The sequence below is a fragment of the Chamaea fasciata genome, unplaced genomic scaffold (genome assembly GCF_029207755.1).
Source record: "Chamaea fasciata isolate MVZ Bird 193981 ecotype frontalis unplaced genomic scaffold, bChaFas1.0.hap1 SCAF_19, whole genome shotgun sequence".
NCBI classification, from domain to species: Eukaryota; Metazoa; Chordata; class Aves; order Passeriformes; family Sylviidae; genus Chamaea; species Chamaea fasciata.
Window position 1 is genome coordinate 6,764,126 of NW_027094104.1, and position 18,941 is coordinate 6,783,066.

Genomic DNA, 18,941 nt, shown 5'->3' on the forward strand with positions numbered 1-18,941 from the left:
CTCAGTGGGTAAGGCAGATCTGGGTTTCAGACCCAGCTGCTTTGGTGCTTGGTGATTTTGTGTCAATCCTTGCTGTGGTTTGAGGGGCTGTTTTGCTGATTGGTTCTGGAGCATTCTCATTTGCAGTAGATACCTGTTCCTTAATTATCACAACCTTAGTCAGTCTCTCTTTGTTCAGCACTCTCTGATGCAGGAGCTATAAACTGATTTGTAGGGAGGCTGTGTTGAGCAGTGTTGGGAGAGAAGGTTGAAAGAGATTAGTCACAAACTCAAGAATACTTGTCAGTAAGATGGTGTCAGCTTTTGTATGCCTTGGGTCCGTGCACTACATCACTTTTTAGTCAAAGGTTTATATAGTCTGTTGGGGTTTGTGCACTTCTCTAGGATGGAGTGGCAGTCCCTAGTGGGCAGGAAAGTGGAGTTAAGGTCCCAATTAGAAGAAAGGAACAAGAGGGAGAAAAGTAAAAAAAAGGTTTATAACTGACCGGTTTGCTTCTGTGTTAAAATCTCAAGTCCCATAACTGTTAAACCTGATTTGGCTGTTAGTTTTGCCAGTTATGCCTGTGGCATTGTATTCTGTGTGATTTCAGCATTTCCTCCAACAACCATCAGTTGCTTCACAAATCTGAATTCTCTGCATGCTTCCTGTCCTTTTTTTCCATCTGAGCAGTAAAAGCAAGACTTGGTGTAAGCAATGGTCTCAGATTGGAATATATTCCCACCAAGCAACGTGTCAAACCGAGGGTTCTCTCCCCCGCTCCCCTTCTGGGTTTGCTTTCGTCACCTGAGAATACTTGTGATGTGAGGCATTTCCAATTTGCCTTGCAGATATTCTGAAACTGTCTCAAAAAAGGTTTCTTGGGGTTGTGCTAGTCTTAAAATAGCTTGGATTCTGTTCTGTCCTGACTCTGTTGGGGCTGACAGAGACCTTGAGGCTTGACAGACCTGCCCCTTTGAGTCCCCGTTCTTTGCTTCTGGTGACACCTTCTCTTGAACTCCTTTAAGAAGTCATGGAAAAGAGCAATGTGTAAATATTAATGTTGAATATTTGTCTTTAAAAATCTCTTTGGGATGCTCTACAAACCTATGCTGTGTGTGCTGTGGCTTTCTAAGCACTGCCTGCTTACAGGTCCACAGTGTTTTGACCTGTTGGTGTATCGCTAGCTAGTGCCATCCCGTGGAGGACAGGCAGGGTTCTCTTCTCTTAACACCCATTTTGTCTCCCTCTCCCAAGTAGCTTCTCTCAACCTATGTTCAGACTGCAGCCAGGGTCTGTTTCTTTTTGCAGTGAAGCCTTTTCTGTTCTCTCTGGGATAGGTAAGGCTCGAGTGCTGCTTAGTGCCCAAGCAGAGGTGACAGTGCTGCGCAGGACATGTCACCTCTGGGCATGGGCTGATAACATAGTTGCCTTGTGTGCTCTAGGAGGTTCTAGAAGAAAGTCTCATGGGAAGCTGTATAATCCAGATTCCTAGCATGGGTCTTTGTTGGATGTATTTTGCAGCCCATCTGGAAGAGAAGCAACAGACTGGTGCTGCAGTGTACGCCAATTTAATTTGCCCCATCCCTGGAAGTGTTCAAGGCCAGATTGGACAGGGCTTTGAGCAACCTGGTCTAGAGGAAGGTCTCTCCCCATGGCAGGGAGCTGGAATGAGATTGTCTTCAAGGTCCCTTCCAACCCAAACCAGTCTGTGATTCTGTGAAACACTGGTCTCTTAAGATATCCAAGAGGGCAATGAGGACGTTCTTCATTGAAGAACCTTTACTTTCCACACTGAATTGAGTTCTCTCTTATGAGTATATCTTTGATGAATTTTTTCCTCACTTTGCAGAGGTTTTCAGCTTCCAAGAGCTGTTATACTGTAGCTTCCCACTATCTGTTTTTACATGTATAGAAAACCCTCTATGTTTTACACAGGCAACTTAAAGCATGGGGGAAAAAAAGCTCCCAGGCAGACCTGGCTCCATTGCTGTTGAGCCTGGGATACCCCAAAGCCACCCCATCAATGTTAATGGAAGCAGACTGGTGAGGGCTATTGCTATTCATACCTAAACTGAGCATGTACTTGGGCAAAGAGGCCACAGTTTAATATTTAATGTTCCGTAAGGCTGCACTGAGAGCTTTTACTGAAATGTGTCAGTAAAGGAGTGCTGTAGCAGTGATAGCAAACAGCTGAGAGCCAAAAGGATCCTGGGGCTCTACTTCTGCCCGAGGCATGTTCTCTGATACCCAACAGCTTACTTGACCCCGTGTCTCAGCCAACTTAGCTGTAAAATTAAGCAACAAAGAAAGCTTCATGACAAATGGACATGTCTAGAGGTGAACTTTCAATGCAAGCTTTGTTCTTCTGATAAATTCATCTTGCTGGCAGAATTTCTGGTTTTTAATCTAACATGTGATTTTGTTGTCCTTCCAGGCAGCATTCACGCTCCTCCTGGGTCCTTTCACCTTCTTCAATGTGCAAAAGACCAAGTATCTTCAAATCATGACGTCCCTCATGAGATGGATAGGTGAGTCTTGGCAGAGGCTCAGCCACCTCTTTACCGTTGATGGAACCTGAGTCACGCCACTGATGCTTCTCTCTGGCAAGATCTTTTTTGGAAGCAAGTACTTGTCAAAACAACCTCTTTGAGGACAATTGTGCAGGCCTAATAAATTTTTTGAGGAGAAAGGTTTTAGTCTAGGATAAAATTTCTGATTTAAACAAAACAAATTGTTCTCAGACATGGCTGGTAAATGAAGTTTTAGTCTGGTTTGTGTGAGGGGCAGAAGAGGTTTGGCAGAGTCTTCTGTCTGGGTGCTGGCTGTGACACCCACCAGCTGGAAGTTTCTCATTCTCACAGCATTTGCACAACAGACTTTGGACAGTCTTTGTTTTGATCTGAGAAAAAAAGGCATTTCTGTCAGAATTTCCACCCTTAGTTTTATCATCTGCTTGCATTTATTTTCCTCGGTCTTCCTTTATGATAGGATGTGCTGCATTGGAAACCCCCAAACTAATGTGTGTTGTCCTTGAGAAGTCCTGCTCCCATGAGTTCTTTCCAAAATATTGCCAAGAACTTCTAGGAAGACAGATCATTCATTCCCTTAGGGGAAGTAAGATACAATCTTTTTTTTTTTTCCTAATGCCTTTGTCATTCAAAGATGCAGCTGCCTCATGTCTGGCTTGTGTGTGTACATGCCCTTAAAGGCTGAGAGGTGTATGTGGGTTGTGGAGGTTTATGTTCAGGTTTGTCTATTTTTATGTCACCTAGACAGAGTGACTGATACTCAGGGCTAATAAAGAGCATTTCTGCAGGTTAATGACCAGCATTTCTGCAGGTTAACAGTCTCCTGGTATGTGAATCCAGACCATTCAGACACAAAATTAGCTCAGTTTGTACCTATCACTGGAATAAGAGGAAAAGCTGCTTCTCTAACTATTTCCCATTACACACATACTCTTGACCAGACTGCAGCTGGGTATTGTCACTTCTCTGTGAATTCATCCTGTTTGGAGGTGGCTGGCAGTCCCTGCAGAGGAATAGAGATCTTCTGTTCTAGAGAATTCCTGAGATGGGGTTAAGCAGTTGACACACAGGAAAATTAAGTTGGATTTTAAGCTCTCAAGTCTCAGATGTTGAACAGTTTGAGTTAATAAATCCTGACTTTGGATGCTGTGAAAATCCTGAATGCCTGTTTTTCTCCTTTGTTGTCTGAGCACATGAAAGGTTTGAAAGCCCCCTATTCTTCAGAGAAAGAGGTTATCTCATTAAGGGGTACTAAAGGAAATGAGGAAGTTTTGCATGGGTTTTGTTTTGTTTTTTTTTTTTTTCTTCTTTATAAGAGTGATCTCTGCTCAGCTGACTGGCCTGATTCCAATCACCCTGCCTCCTCTTTCCTGGTAAAGACATCAGTCAGACCTCATCCTGTCTCTGTGACAGTCTGATGCCTGCCTCATCTGCCATTGGTTTCCCTTTAGCCAGCTCCTTCCATTATGAGGATTGCTAAATCTTGGCGTGGTGGCAGAAGTGTTCCTCTCTTTCATGGCTTGATAGAGAGGGATAAAGGCAGTGTTTGGAGAAGTGTAGGGGAAATTCATGCTTTAGCCTGATTGATTCCTGCGTCAGCACACTGGGGAACAGCTGCCCCAGATAATGATAGTTAATGACCCTGACAGCACCTCAGTGGCTACTTAGAAGAATAGATTCCGTATGTGTACAATGAGGGATAGATTTATTGGGAAAGACAATTTATCAAAAAGCCATGTGATGCAGGGAGCAGAGAAAAGCTCTTGCTGCAGATCTCGGGGTAAGGATCAATCCTACACTGCTGAGATTTGTCAAGCTGGCTTCTCCCATGTCCTCACACCACTGCTGTCCCCTCCTCCAAAAGCAGGGCTGTGAGTTAAACACAGATTGGTGTTTAGAGAACTTAGATCCTAAAGAATGATCTTGGGTAGTGTTTTGTGGTCTTCTGAACTCTTGCTGTCTGCATGCCAATGGCCAGATGTGAACTCTTTGTCCTGGTATAAACTGTGCCTTTCTTTCACTTTCCTTGGGTTGGTTTTAGCCATGTGGTGCTGAGGGTGGTTCTTCAAACCACTCTGAGCAGCACAGCAACACTGCAGCTTCCCACCTACTTAATGTGTGGGGGAAATAAAACCTTCCCATGTGGACAGTGGTTTATTCAGCTTACCTGTGCTCATTGGTTTGGTGTGGATGGGAATCTGACCCATGCTTTGCATAATGATTTGAAAAAATCAAGCCTCCCTGAGCTGGGAGGTCAGTACAGACTTTGCAATGTGCTTCCCACAGGGCCCACCACACACCCTTCTCCCCAGCGCAGTGGAAAGTCCCTGGATTTCAGAGCAGAAGAGGCTGATGTAAAGCAGCACTGCCCCAGGTGTACTGGTGATTCAGATGATAGCAGCTGAGAGGATGGTTCTTGGCAGCAGAGAGAGCTAGCTGTGTGTGAAGGTCATTTCTGCTGGTATTTGTAACAGTGTCAGCCTTGCCTTTGAAAGTCGCTTTCCCTCTTTCTCCTGATCTAAGTGATAATCAAATGTCACCAGCCTCTTCCAGAGCCTTGTGCTCATGACAAGGACCACATCGGCTATCAAAGCCTACAGCAGTCTCATTCCACACCTCACAGTTAAAAAAAAAAAATTCATTCTCTCCCTGAAAAATAGGCTTAAACACTGCGATCTGAGCTGGAAATTAAAAATGGGCCAGTTCAAAGAATGTGGAAATGTTCCAGTGATCAGCCCATTATCTGGCATCCTCCCAGGATAAGGGACTAAGCCAGGACAGGCACCTCTGAAGCCTCTAAGAGGAGAAAGTTGAAGCAGGAGCTTGGAAGCCTCAAGTGTGCTGCTAGAGAGCCCAGACAGATGGCTCTCCTTGTCTGGGCCTGTTGATCATGGACAGCTCATCTGGAAAGAAGGTTGGCATGGCAAGGCACTTCCCTGCCAGGACTGATAGGAGCACAGAGGGTGGATCTGTGTCTCCAGGTGGAGTGGGGCTGGTGGCAGAGAGGGCTTCCAGAGGAATCGAGCTGTTGCCAGTCTTCTGAAGAGTATCAGCTTACACACTTGGCTGCAGAACTGATTGTCACTTGGCATTGGCGAGTGCCAATGGTTAAATTCAGTGCAGCAGTTGGTGCTTGAACTGCTGGCCTTATCCTTGCATAGAGATCTCTGTTCTCCAGGGGCTGGCAGATGAGTAAGGCTTTGCCTGCCCAAGTTCTCATCCCTTTCCCAATGCAGAAGCTCCTCAGACTGCTGTGTCAGCCTTTTGCAGGTGCCTAAGCTGCCTTGGGAGATGGAGCAGAGGCACTCTAAGGGATGCAACAGGGAGCCTGCCTGCTGTGCCTCCCTGGAGAAAGGGCAAGTCATGAAAAATCATTTGGTTTAAATCCTGCCAATGGTGCCTACAGTGAAGCCTTGTTTTGATTCATGGTTAGAACCTTGTTGGCTCACCCAGCTCTGGGGCCATGTGAGTACAGATTATAGGGTGAGGAGGGTCCTTTCCCAAAGTGTAATTCCTGCCTTCCTTTCAGCTCTCTTCCTCCTCAGCCTCAGGAAGGTGTAGAGCTGTTATTGGGTCAATTCCTTTACCAGTTTTGGAGCCTCTTTCCAGGTCTTTTACACAGTTATTGGAGCAGAGCTTCCTGCAGAAGGCTAAACCAACTAAGTCATCAATAAATCGGTATTTCCAATTCTGCTGTTTGGATTTCAGACACTTTTTTTTTTTTCCTGGAGGGTTTAAATCTATGGTGGCTATGGATTGCTCTCTGAAGAGACTTGCTTATCTAGCTGGGTTTTTTTCCAGCTTCAATCCTGAATTCCAGGATTCCTTCAGTCCTGATCAAGTGGGTACTGTTAGGGGTGAGCTGCTGAAGGGCACGGCCCAACTGGGACTGAGCCAGGCAAGTCCCATGCACCTCTCACAGCAGAGGGGATACAGCTCACTGGGGCACAGCTCTACCTCTTTATTATTGGATAATAACTGTCTAGCAGCATCATGGGATAGGATATGGATTAGGAAAGATAACAAAAGGACAGAGCTTGGTGGAGCTGAGCAGCAAACATTGGGCTATTGTGTATTAAGCAGCTAACCCGATTAATTGCAGCCTGAGATGTCCAGCTCTATAGGTGAGGACTGCTGGCTCTAAAGACATTGGTAGCATGATTATTGCTGCTGTTATTAAATTGTCTCTGCCAAATGTTCCCAGACAGCTCCCACGTGGGGCCTGTGCTCTGTGTGCTCCTCATGATGCTGTATTGTAGTTATTAGAAAGTATTGTATTTTAATGAAGAGATAGTTTATAGAGTAATAAACTTCTGGGTTTGGTTGAGCAGGCTCAGTTCTCTCTCCATGTTGGATCACACCACATCTATTCAAGTAAATGCAGCCCTTGAGACAGAGCCTTCCCAACCCTGCCCAAACAATGATCTCACAATTACATGCTCAGGAAGAAAATCTCTACCCCAGCTCTTTCCCCTGGCCAATAAGATGGACGGAAAGCAGCCAAGAATTTATTTCTGGGAAGTCTGTGTTAAACCCTTCTTTTCCCCATTGCATCCCCTCCCGTCCCCGGATACTTGGTAGAAGGTTTCTGGGGCAGAAACTAGGAAAGGGCTGTCCAGAGCATGCTATTGGGGCTGACTTTCTGTATCTGGTGGTTTGTCTGGTAGTTCTGCTCTTTTCACCAGAGCCCTGCTGTTTACAGCACTGCTGTGCAGAGAACTGGTCTCAGACCCTCTCACCTTGTGAGCACTCTCAGGTAACTGTCTCTGCCATCCTCAGCAGCAGAACTAAGCTGGAGTTGACTCGGTGCAGGAACTTGGAGTCACTGTGCTACATCCCTTCAAGGGCTGAGGCTGAGAATTACAGAGGAGGCTGATTTAGGAGGGGGTGACAGTTATCTGAAGTCCTGAATTTACAGTCTCCTGCTGAGAAATTAGTCTGCTAGTGCCCACAGTTCTCAAGGTGGGTGGCCTCTTTTCACATCAGAAATGGTGCTTTCTGCAAATAGCTTAAGGAGGGATCATTGTGATCTCTGCCTCTCTCCTTTCACACTGCAGGGCGTACAGGACGATGAGGGAATTGGACTGTAAATCAGGACACTGTTGCATGTTCATTCTGACAAGCTGCTTCAACAAAGTTACTTCATGTTCTTATATCCCTTTTGGAGCAGATGAAGCTGCTGCCAGAGCCCAGGGTAAATAATTCACTAAGAGAGGTGAATATATTTATGAAGAGTTAGTTAAAATGCTGTGCTTCTGTCATGCCTGCTTTTGGAATTGTTAGCTGAGGAGCTCATTTCAGTGCTGTTTGTGGGGGGCAGTGGGGTGAAGCAGTGCCTGTATGAGAGAAAGAGCCTTGTGAGCTTCAGACACAGATGGAGAGTGATTTGACCATTCAGATCCTGCCTGAGGAGCTGATGCTCCTGAAAAGAGCACTTTAGTCAGGCAGCAGGAGACACTGATGGGTCTGAGAGCTGAAGAAGGGGAGCTGGAAATGTAAGGGCACATTCAACCCTGCAAAAGGGTCTTGATGATGATGCCCACACAGGTTTTTAGAGTGGGGCTGTGGCATGAAAAGCTGCTTTCTGTTCAGTGTTTGTTGGTGGAACAAGATGATAAAAAACTTTGCTGTGTAGAGCCCAAGGCAGGATGGGCAAGATATGGCTGAGTTTACAGAGGACCTGGATTTCATGGGACATGGGTGCTCTGCAGACAGTGCTTTCCAAAGCATGCACAGCCATAGTTTGGGCTCACAGTGACACCAAAGTGTGTATTATTTCCTTCTCTCAGAAGAGTAAATTCTGACATGGACAGAGAAGTGACTGTCAGAGCTAATAGGCCAAGCCAGCAGCAGAGTCCTGGTTGCAGAGGTTCTGTAGTTCTACTGCCAAAGGTGACCAGCCGAGAGAGGACCATAAACTACACAGGTAATTTTCCACCAGAAGCAAACAAGCCTTGCTGGCTGCTCTTTCCTTCTCATATGTTGAGAAAAAGCATCTGGATAAATGCCCAAGTGCAGGGCCATTTTTCTCCTGTGCACTGTTGCTGGTGTGCAGATGTCTGTAGGACCAGCTGATGTGGGCTGAGATGGGGCAGCTGTGCTGGCTTCATTGCAGGCATTGTTATCACAAATGGGGAAGCTACTTGAAAATCTTGGGTTATGGTATTGCAAGCCTTATGAAGAAAAGCAGGGAGGTATGCCCTTAGAGCAGGGAAGCTCCACTGAACGTTTGGCTTTTGGCTGTCAAAAAGTCCTGTTAGTACTTTTTAAATGGAATTTCCGTTTGTGAAGAAAAGGGGCTCCACCTAGCCGAAGGCAGCAGTGCCTGAGTTGGCTGCAGCAGGAGCAAGCCAGGCCTGGGGGAGTGGAGGTGCTTGAGAGGCTTTTTCTTGCCTTCGTGGTAAGCTGTCTCACACTTCTGTGTACGAGCAACAGTCCCCTGCCATGTGGACCCCTGCCTCAGGCTTTGGGGCAGGCGAAGTCCCTGCTCTCCATTAGAGGAAGGAGCCACAGTGATGTTCCACAACTTTTGCTCATACCTTTCTTCTGGGAAGTAATTTCCCTCCTCTTTTCCTTCTGATGTATCTCTCCAGAGAATTGCTGTCTTCTATGAACATATCCATCTTGCTTCCACACAGTCTCTGCACTCATAAATCCTTCATCTTCCTAGAGATGGTGTTTTAGGCTCTGTCATTGTCAAATCCGATCCTTAACTACTCCAGCTCCCACATCTAATGGAGCAAACCTGGTTTTCATGTTACCTCTTTACTGTCAATTCCTATAGAAACCCCCTCTAAAGGTTGGAGAAGTTAATCAGTTGCTGCTCTGGAGTTTGTGGAGAACTGGAGGTCATGAACAAGTGGCAGGATATAGCTTCTGCAAGAGAAACTGGCTAAATGAGTTTTAAATTTAAAAATCAATGTCTTAATTTCAGATACTTTGTTCTGGCAGCATGTTGGACTCCAGCTGTGCTTTAATACTTCAAATGCCACAGGATCCAGAATACCTGGTGGTTCCAGAATTGCAGTGGGCTCTTCAGCATGCCCACAGCACTGCTGGAAGGCAGGAGGCCGCTGGATCTGAGAAGGGGCACCAACATCCTAGAAAGACATTAGCGGGGAAGTAGACAGCACAAGTGTCAGGTGGGGATGCAGAAGGTAGGACTGTCTTTGCATGTTACTGGGGCATTCAGTGTGTACAGAGCAGATACTCCTGTTTTTATGCCCTATCTATGAAAGAGCTGCCTAATGTTAAACCAAATCAGATCTGTTCCTCTGTTTAAAAGTGGCCTGCTCTGTTCTGACTTGATACAGGATTGAGGTGGGGAGAAATCTTCCCTTTCCAAAGAGACTGAGTTTAGGAAGCCCCTGAAAACATCTTCCTCTTGGAATCCATCATGCTGCTTAATGTATGAAAAGGGAAGCAAGTGGCGTGTGTTGGGATAGGGTGATCCATTATCATTATTTCCTGGCATATTGATTCTCTGCTTGGACAGGAAAGCTCTGTCACACCGGCAGCAGCGGTGACGGATGGCCCTGCCACAAACGTGTCACGGCACCAGCTCAGACAAATGGCTGGGGGGTAGGGGAGCAGCCAGGCGTGGGGTGGCTGCACACAACTGCCTCTCTGGTCCCTGGAAGAGGTGGCAGGCAGGTGTGCTGATGGTCTCTCCAGGCTTTCCTTGTAGAGGTAGGAATGGGAGTAGGGACGGGGCTGGAGAAGATGTGAACATCTCTCAAGTACTATGTCTTGCAGGGATGCATGGGGAGTTAAACCAGAAACTCATTCTGAGCATCAGTTCTTGCAGGAACCTACCATCACAGGGGAAAAAATGTGTTTGAGGCTTGGACTTACTTTCTTTTCTGCAGTAGCCTTTCTGCAGAGATGAAGCTCATATACAAACACTATTTTTCATTTAGAGAGGTGTTTTCTCTGACTCTGTAAAATGATCCTTAAACTCAGAATGGCTAAATTACTTTCACTGCTTCTCTGCAGCCCTGTTATGTTTCTATCAAAATGCACAAAAATGTATTTCTTAATATCCCCAGACTCCCTTATTTCCCAAACTGTACTACTTTGCACATCAGCTCATCCATATTCATCCTTACTTCACCTGCAAGAACCACAGCAGAACTGCCTTATCTCTGAATCTCCTGAGTCAAGCAGGAGAAGCAGCAGTAGCTGACTGCAAGGTCTGCTTTATCTGAGAAGAATATTTGTTCCTCAAATAGTGAGGGGAGCAAAGAGAGTCTGCAGGAGAGACAGTTGGATGATTGGGATGAGATTCATCACAGGTCTCCCTTTATGGCGTAGCCCCTCTTTATTTTTTTCCTCAGGCTTACTTACTTAGATCCTTCACTAAAAATGATGCTTGAACATCTAGAGGAGACAAGATGAGACAAGAAGTGGCCTCTGTGCCTTGCTGACTGCCAAGCCTGTGGTGTGGGGGCTTGGAGTGGGTTTCACACTGTGGAAATATCAGGACAAGCAAAACCCTTGACTGCTTTTTAAGCATTTATATAAAACAAGGCTTAAAGCAAAATTTTCATGGAACCAAAAACAATTCATAGTGCCATCACTGTCAACCTTGCTTTGTGGCTCTGGGTGCTGTTGATTATGGTCTGAAGGCCTTTCATCCCTGGAACATGTTGCTTGTGTCCTCTGTTCTTTGTGGAGAGGAACAGATCAAGAGGTTTTCTGTGAATCCATGTCTTACTTTACCAGGATCCTTGTGGTGAAGGAACACTGTTGGACAGCTGATGTGACAACAGTAGGTGACATGAAATAGTGATGTGTGACTCTGCCTTCAGCTCGCTGTCCTGGGAAGGGGATGTGAGTGGGAACTCTGTGTGTGCCTGAGGATCCTGTGCTGCCTCTTTTCTGCTCAAAGCTGCCTGTCCATCAGCCTGTCATCTTCTTTTCATTTTGACTTATCATCCAAACCAAATCTAGGTTTCAGAGTTTCATTTTTTGGCTTGCCTTCTCTCGAAGAGAGAGATAAATTGACAGGCAAGTGTTTTAGCTCTCCAGGAGTGAGAAACTCTTCTGCCTCAGGGATTGAGAGAAAACAACCATGGGGCAGGGCTTTTGTTGTCCTCTCTGAGGCTGGAATTGCGCTGGGGAGGTTTCCTGTTTACCCAGCACCATTTCTCTCAAGGATCTTGCCTCTGCAGAGCAACAGTGCTCAGGCAGGGGAAGCAGAGCCTGCCTTGTTGGAAGCAAAACTAGTTTGGATCTTAGTATTGGATCCTCACTCCTTGTAATTTTAATAAATTTCTGAAATGTATATTTAATGAAAAACAAATATTTAATTCTATTTGCCTAAGCCAAAGACCATCCATCATTTAGGGAATCGACAAGAATTCTGTTCTTCCAGTGTACCCTGCCAGAAAAGCACATGTTGGGGCAGAGGAGAGTCTGTGGGAGATGCTTTGGAAGGAGGGTCAGGTCTCACAGGAGGTATTTAAGGGGGCTGCTAGGGCATGTAGGAAAAAATTAGGGAAGCCAAAGCTCAGTTTGAACTTAAATTGGCAACTTTTGTAAAGGATAATAAAAAATGTTTTAACAAATATATTAATGGTAAAAAGAAGGGTAAGACCAACCTTTGTTCTTTATTGGGTGAGGGAGGGAACTTAGTAACTACAGATGAAGAGAAGGCAGAGGTGGTTGATCTTTTCTTTGCCTCAGTCTTTAGTGGGAAGATGGCTTGTCCTCAGGACAGCTGCCCTCCTGGGTTGGTAGATGGTGTCAGAGTGGTGGCCAAGAAGGCCAATGGCATCCTGGTCTGTATCAGGACTAGGGTGGCCAGCAGGAGCAGGGAGGTCATTCTTCCCCTGTACTCAGCACTGGTGAGGCCACTCCTTGAGTGCTGTGTCCAGTTCTGGCCCCTCACTTTAGGAAGGATGTTGAGACACTTGAGCGTGTCCAGAGGAAGGCAATGAGGATGGTGAGGGGCTGGGAACACAAACCCTGTGAGGAACGACTGAGGGAGCTGGGGTTGTTCAGCCTGGAGAAAAGAAGACTCAGGGGTGACCTTATCACTCTCCACAACTCCCTGAAAGGTGGCTGTGCTCAAGTGGGGGTTTGTCTCTTTCTCCAGGCAGCAACTGACAGAACGAGAGGACACAGTCTGAAGCTGTGCCAAGGGAAATATAGGCTGGATATTAGGAAAAAGTTTTTCACTGAGAGAATAATAAAGTACTGGAATGGTCTGCCTGGGGAGGTGGTGGAGTCACCATCCCTGGATGTGTTTAAAAAAAGACTGGATGTGGCACTCAGTGCCATAGTCTAGTTGAAGTCTTAGGACGTGGGTTGTACTTGATGATCTTGAAGGTCTCCTCCAATCTAGTCATTCTGTGTGTATCTGTGTGTGTGCTCCAAGGATGGGGTGCCTGCCTGAAAGTTCCCCTGACCTGGTCCTGTTGGCACTGGTGCAGAAAGTGGCTTTGAGCCAATGGTGGGAGTGGGTTTGGGGGGTGGAAAGAGCTAACTCATTACTGTGTTGAGCAGAGCATGAGGAGATTCACTGTATAGTGTGCAGGGGAAGAGGTGTGAGACTTCTGAGTCATGTCTTAACCCAGATACAGGACCAGCTCAGGATGGGGCTGCAGAGCCTGACCACCTCTCCCAGGCAAGAAGGAAAGGAACAGTCTCAGCACATTTCCAGAGCTGCTCAACCTCCTTTGTCTTACTACTCAGGGCATCTTTTCCTCTTCCTTGTAGCCTGTGCAGCCCCGGGGAGTGCAGCCATGTCACATCACCTGGAACACAGCTCTTTCTGGGTCTCTTGCTGAGCAGATATGGCTGGCAAGCATCTCCCCTCCGGGGAGCAAGAGGGGAGGCACAACAACTGTACCCCTGTTCGCAGCGTCCCTCACCTGCTGGGCTTGAGTGAAGGCAAGGGGAATTGCACATCCCCAGAGCAATGAGCTGTTGCCTTCCATAGCTCTCTGTGACTGCCCTTGGGGGAGGAAATAGAGCCTAGCACTCCTGAAATGACCTGGCCTCGTGGTACTGTGAAGGAATGGATCTGCTGCTGTCAGTGTGGTGTTTGGGGAGGGCTGGCAGACGTGCCCTGTCACTGGAAAACAGTTGGAAGCAGGAGGTTTCCTGAGGCAGCACAGGATGAAATGCAGTGTGTGGCTTGGGAAGGGTTCAGCATGGAGCTGGTGTTTGCTGCAGGAGAATGTGAATTTCTGACAGGGGGTTTTTGAGAGTGCTGGGGGTGTATGGGAAGCAACGTTCAGTGACGTTAGTCTGATCTTGCTGGGCACAAGAGAGGCAGTATTCACTACATGGTCTAACTTTTTCCTAGTCTCATCCCTGGCAGGGTTTCCCATCTCCAGCCGCCTGTTGTGGGGAGCAGGACTGGGCACAGAGCAAGCCCATGATGTTGTCACCCCATGGTGAGCCTGCCCAGCTCCCAGCACTGGTGCCAGCCTCCTATGGGCTTGAACTGTGCACTGCTCTGTTTGATACCTCTGGATTTATATTAATGACATTCAAAGTTGTCTGTAGTAGTTGTCTCAGCATTTTGTTGATTTTTTCATTACCTGATAATTCATGGCTCTGTTCCTATGCCTCCGACTGGCGCAAGGACAGCTCTGTGCAAGCCACAATGGTCCACCCATTGCAGCACCAGACTGTAAATCTCACTGCTTGCTGCTCTGCCAGGCAGGTCCTTTTCTCCCCATTACTTGTTAACTCCAGCAGCTGATGATCATCTTTCCCAGGTTGATGCAATTTTTGTGACACCAGAATTAGTTTTCTGCTGCTTTTATATGCCATGCTAGGAATGAGAGTCTCACAGTAACTGCTCTGGCTCAAATTTCCAGCCTCAAAGTAATAAGGGCATTAGCCCAATCTCCTGAATTCATTTTGTCCCTGGCACGTTGTTATTTGTAATAAGCTCTGTAAAACATTGTTAGGCTTTTTCCTGGCATAAGTGAAGGGTAGACAAGCAGACTTTGTGTCTAGAAACTATGAATTTTAATAGCAGTCTTTCAGTGCTGCTTTAGTCCCTTCCAGACTGGTTTCTCCACCCTGGGATTAGCTGCAGACAGCCTATTCCTCCTGCCCAGGAAATGGCTGGCTAGTTCTTGCTCTATCATGCTTGACAGATCGCAGGGACAGGAAAGCTTGCTAGTAGTTGCTGCTCCTGTGCACGTAGGGGAGGTCTTGAAAACATTAGTCCAGTTGGAAATGTGTAGGAATATTACTGGGGTTGACTGGAGCCAAGTCAGAGCTCAAACATCTCTAAGCCTTTTGAAATGATGGTATTTTAACCAGTGTGTGTGTGACAGAAGCATCCATGGACTGAAACCCTTGAGGGCTTAGGGTTCACCAGCTACGTCAGCCTTCGGCTTCAGGAGGGCTCGGCACAGCCCTGTGCTCTTGGGGGTGGGAGGGTGAGTTCCTGAGGGAAGGAGACTGGAGGGAGATGCCTGAGCCCATTTCCTTATCTGCTGACTGGCATTGACAGCAAATCACAATTAATTCCTGTGCACCTCGCCTTTGATGTAGCACCCTCAGATAAGGTGGTGCATCAAAGAGATAAGGGGATGCTCTTGCATAGCAGGAGAGAGCTGGTGCCAAGACTGCCAGTGCAATGGGAGGAGATCATGGGGAGTGTGGACCTGGGCTTGACCTGAGACCTTCTCTCTCTCTCCAGCTTTCATCCTCATGATTATTCTGGCCCTCATCCGCATCAGCAGAGGCCAAGCTGAAGGTCACCCCTCCATGGCCCAGCTGTCGGGCATCCGTAATCTGTTTGGGGTGTGTGTCTATTCCTTCATGTGCCAGCATTCCCTGCCATCCCTCATCACCCCCATTTCCAAGAAGAAGCACGTCAACAAGCTGGTGCTGCTCGATTACATCCTGATCCTGGCATTCTACAGCCTCCTGTCCTTCACTGCCATTTACTGCTTCCGCAACGACACCCTCATGGACATGTACACACTCAACTTCACCAACTGTGAGATCATCAGCGTGGCCTTCATCCGGTACTTCCTGGGCCTCTTCCCGGTCTTCACCATCAGCACCAACTTCCCCATCATCGCCGTGACCCTGCGCAACAACTGGAAGACCCTTTTCCACAGAGAAGGGGGCACCTACCCATGGGTGGTGGATAGGATTGTTTTTCCTGCCATCACGCTGATTCCCCCAGTGCTGGTGGCTTTCTGCACCCACGATCTGGAGTCCTTGGTGGGGATCACGGGAGCCTATGCCGGGAATGGGATCCAGTATCTCATCCCAGCTTTCCTTGCGTACTGCAGTCGGAAGGACACTCAGCTGGTCTTCGGCAGCGGGACAGTGAACAAGCACCTCTCCCCTTTCCGGCACAGCTTCTGGATTGTGTTCGTGCTTATCTGGGGTTTCTCTTGCTTTGTGTTTGTGACTGCAAACATTGTGCTGAGTGAGTCAAAGCTCTGATGAGGGTTAGCAGCCCGCTCCCTCTGAAGCTCCAGAGACTCCAGCATTTCAGCTCCCCCTCGGAACTGTGCAGTGAGGGGGAGAGGCAATATGAAGGGAAGTTTCCAGGCTGTTGGCTTGGTGACACAGACTTTCTTCACTCCACTTTGGGTGTGGATGGAGTGTACTCAGCCTTGTTACGGTTCTGGTTCTCAGACAAAGCCCTGGGGCTGAGCCCTTGGCAGCCTGCATCATTAACCAGTGTCCAGCCATTCCTGCCTTTGGCTCTGTCAGAGCAGCACATTCTCTGTCCCTCTGTGGTTCTCTGTGTGCTGCAGGTCTCGGCACACGGGAGAGAGACAGCCTTGGCTGTTTCACTAAATGTCCCTTCTTCCAAAGGCAGGCATGTGCTGTGCAGAATCCAGCAGGAGTTTGGGATAACTGAGTCTCTTCTTTCTGCTGAGACTCCTTCAGACCAACCTCCTGTGCCAGTTGAAGGAAAACGTAAGGGCGGAAATAGACCTAATTCAGAAGGAAATAATTTTGTGCTGTTACATTTTCTTTTTCTAGAAGCATTATCATGTTTGTGCGCATTGCCTGGGATCAGGGATCTCTCGCTTAGAGTTGGATTTCTCCAGCCTGGGAGTTTACATTCACACTTCCATCCTGTTCTCCTGTGCTGTAGCAGCTCAGCTGGGCAGAGCAATGCCCCTCTGCATGCAGGGATACAGCTCTTCCCACTGGAAAGGAAATCATCCTTGCTTCCCTCAGCAGCGGCACACGACTCGGAGCTTTCCACTGGCAGAGCCCTTCTCCCTTTCTCAGCTTTGCCCGGGGCTGGTACAAGCAGCCAGGCCCTGACTCCAGCGGCCGGGATCGGGATCGGTGTGGGCTGGGGAGGGGCTCATTACTCAGTCCTGACACGCGAGAGGCTCCGGCTGTGCACACTGATGCGTTCCCGGCTCCCGCGTTGGGTAATTAGCCTTGAAACAAGGTGGGTGTTAACTCAGGGGAATGAGCCGGTGCCGGGAGGAAGCGGCTGTGCCCTGGCTCAGCCCTGCCTGCAGCAGAGCTCCCGAAATAAGGGAGAAAAACCTGAAACCCTGCTGGAACTGGGCTTGAATTCCCCCTCTGCACAGGGTTAAGGTGGGCTTGGGGCTGCTCCTGCTCTGCTGCTTTTGGAATTGGGCTGCTCCTACCTTAGGCAGCTCTAGGAGAGTCTCTGCTTTTAGGATGACTGTGGTCACTGTACCACACTTTGTCACCGGGTCCTGTGTTCAGAAGCCCTGGGGCACAGATTGTACGGGGTTTCCTGACAGAAGGAAGAACTTCAAAAGTTTTCATCTGAACTATTTTAAACCCTGTTATCAAAGCAGGTTCAAAGCCAGGTGCATGTCAGATCCTCCTGCCCTCTGCACTTGATGCAGTATTAAATGTCATCGCTCACTAAAGCAAGCTTTGAACTGCAGCTCTTTTTAATCAAGCTCTGTTTTCAAGTAGGACTTTCTGGTTTCCATATGACCTGAAGTGCTCCTCCTGGGGGAATATGCAAGTACCTGGAGCTGTATAAAACCACTTCATGGCTTTTAAAGCAAAACCCTGCACCTCTCAAGCCTGAGCACCGCCACTGTGTCCTTGCCGAGCTGCCTGGAGAGAATCTGGATATTTCTGTTCATCTTCTCTCCAGCTTGATCCTAAACAGGCATTGGCAGCCCCTGCTAGTAAGTTTAAACATCCCTAAGTGCTCCTGGAAAGCTGATGTGCCATCTTCAGTATCAAATTAAGAAGGCATTTTACAGGTATCTGGTGCTGGTGTCTTGTTTAGGAAGCAGTAGTTTGGAGGGCAGATTCATGGGGCAGCTGAGCTGGCAGCCACCTGCGTGGCAGCTGGGAGCTGGGCAGAGCTGGAGGGAGAATTGAGCGCTGATGAAATGAGCCTTTGGAAGCAGGAGAGGCTGAGGGGGCTGTTCCTCTGCACGAGTGTGCAGGTGTGGGTTCATGGAAGGGCTGAGGGCTGTCTGCCCTGAGCTGCCCATGCGTTGCAAGGCCCTTGGCTCAGCCCCTACCCTCCACATGCCCATTTCCGTCTCTTGCCTTTACATTTCGTTGCGGCCAGGCAACAGAGCTGTTCTCTGTTACTTCATCTCTTTTCACCCTTCCTTCCCTTTCTCAGGAGGGAGGGAGCACAGCCTGGCACCCTCTTTCCTGCCGCCTCTTACATTTAAAGATGTGCCTTCTCTTCCCTGATCTGTGTGTCACCCTCTCCACTTCAACAACGTGTGACAGGGACTTCTGAGGGGCTGCACCTCCAAGAGCTGCTTGGATCCAGGTTTTGGATGCAATGGGATGCTGAGGGCTTATGTTCCAGCCCCAGTCTTTGCTGTGGTACCTTACTGGGAAGGACTGTGCTCCCCAAGGAGCACGAGTGCTTCTCAAATAAATAACTATGAATTCCCAGACACCTGCTGTCCTTGCACAGCAGCAAAACAAATATATCCAAGGAATTGGGGTGATTAACAGAAAGAAGCTCTACAGCAGAGAACATTTTTCATATAAAACATGACATAGCAATGCCTTAAAAATTACTGGAGAAAGCAGGAAGGGGATGGTTCAGTGCAGCCAGCACTGGCTGAGGGGATGCTGGGTCACCCCACGGTGCAGGACACAAGCTCTCTCCTCTCACTCATCAAGAATAAGTCTATTTTTATTTGGCCATTATCAGCACTAACAATTCATTATTGCAGATTCACACATGATGCTTTGTCCTGACTGTAATTAGTTTTAAAAAAAAAGGGATTAAAACCAATAAAATGCACATTATACATCTGGTTTAGTCTGACTTCTTTTTCCATCCCTTTCTTCCTCGTGCTTAGGCACGGAGCAGCTATTCCTGGAGGGGATGGCCATGACGGATGAGGCTGCAGGCCAAGGAGAAATGGCAAGTGGAGAGGCTAATGGAGACCCTCACCTCTTCTCTATTAGCCTACTGCAACTCTGGGTGCTAGCTGCAAACTCAATTAAAA

The 18,941-nt window shown here is 47.7% G+C and overlaps 1 protein-coding gene across 3 annotated transcripts in view; it reads left to right on the top strand.

Annotated features, from left to right (window-relative positions):
• The window catches only part of TMEM104 (transmembrane protein 104), a 44,778-nt gene extending 26,038 nt beyond the window's left edge, over positions 1 to 18,740 (top strand). For all 3 annotated transcript variants that reach the window (XM_066200383.1, XM_066200381.1, XM_066200382.1), the window contains exons 9-10: positions 2,415 to 2,508; positions 15,179 to 18,740. In XM_066200383.1, coding sequence (XP_066056480.1) covers positions 2,415 to 2,508; positions 15,179 to 15,939 — 855 coding nt within the window. In that variant the 3' untranslated portion in view covers positions 15,940 to 18,740. The remainder of the gene's footprint in view (positions 1 to 2,414; positions 2,509 to 15,178) is intronic.
• Positions 18,741 to 18,941: the final 201 nt, after the last annotated feature.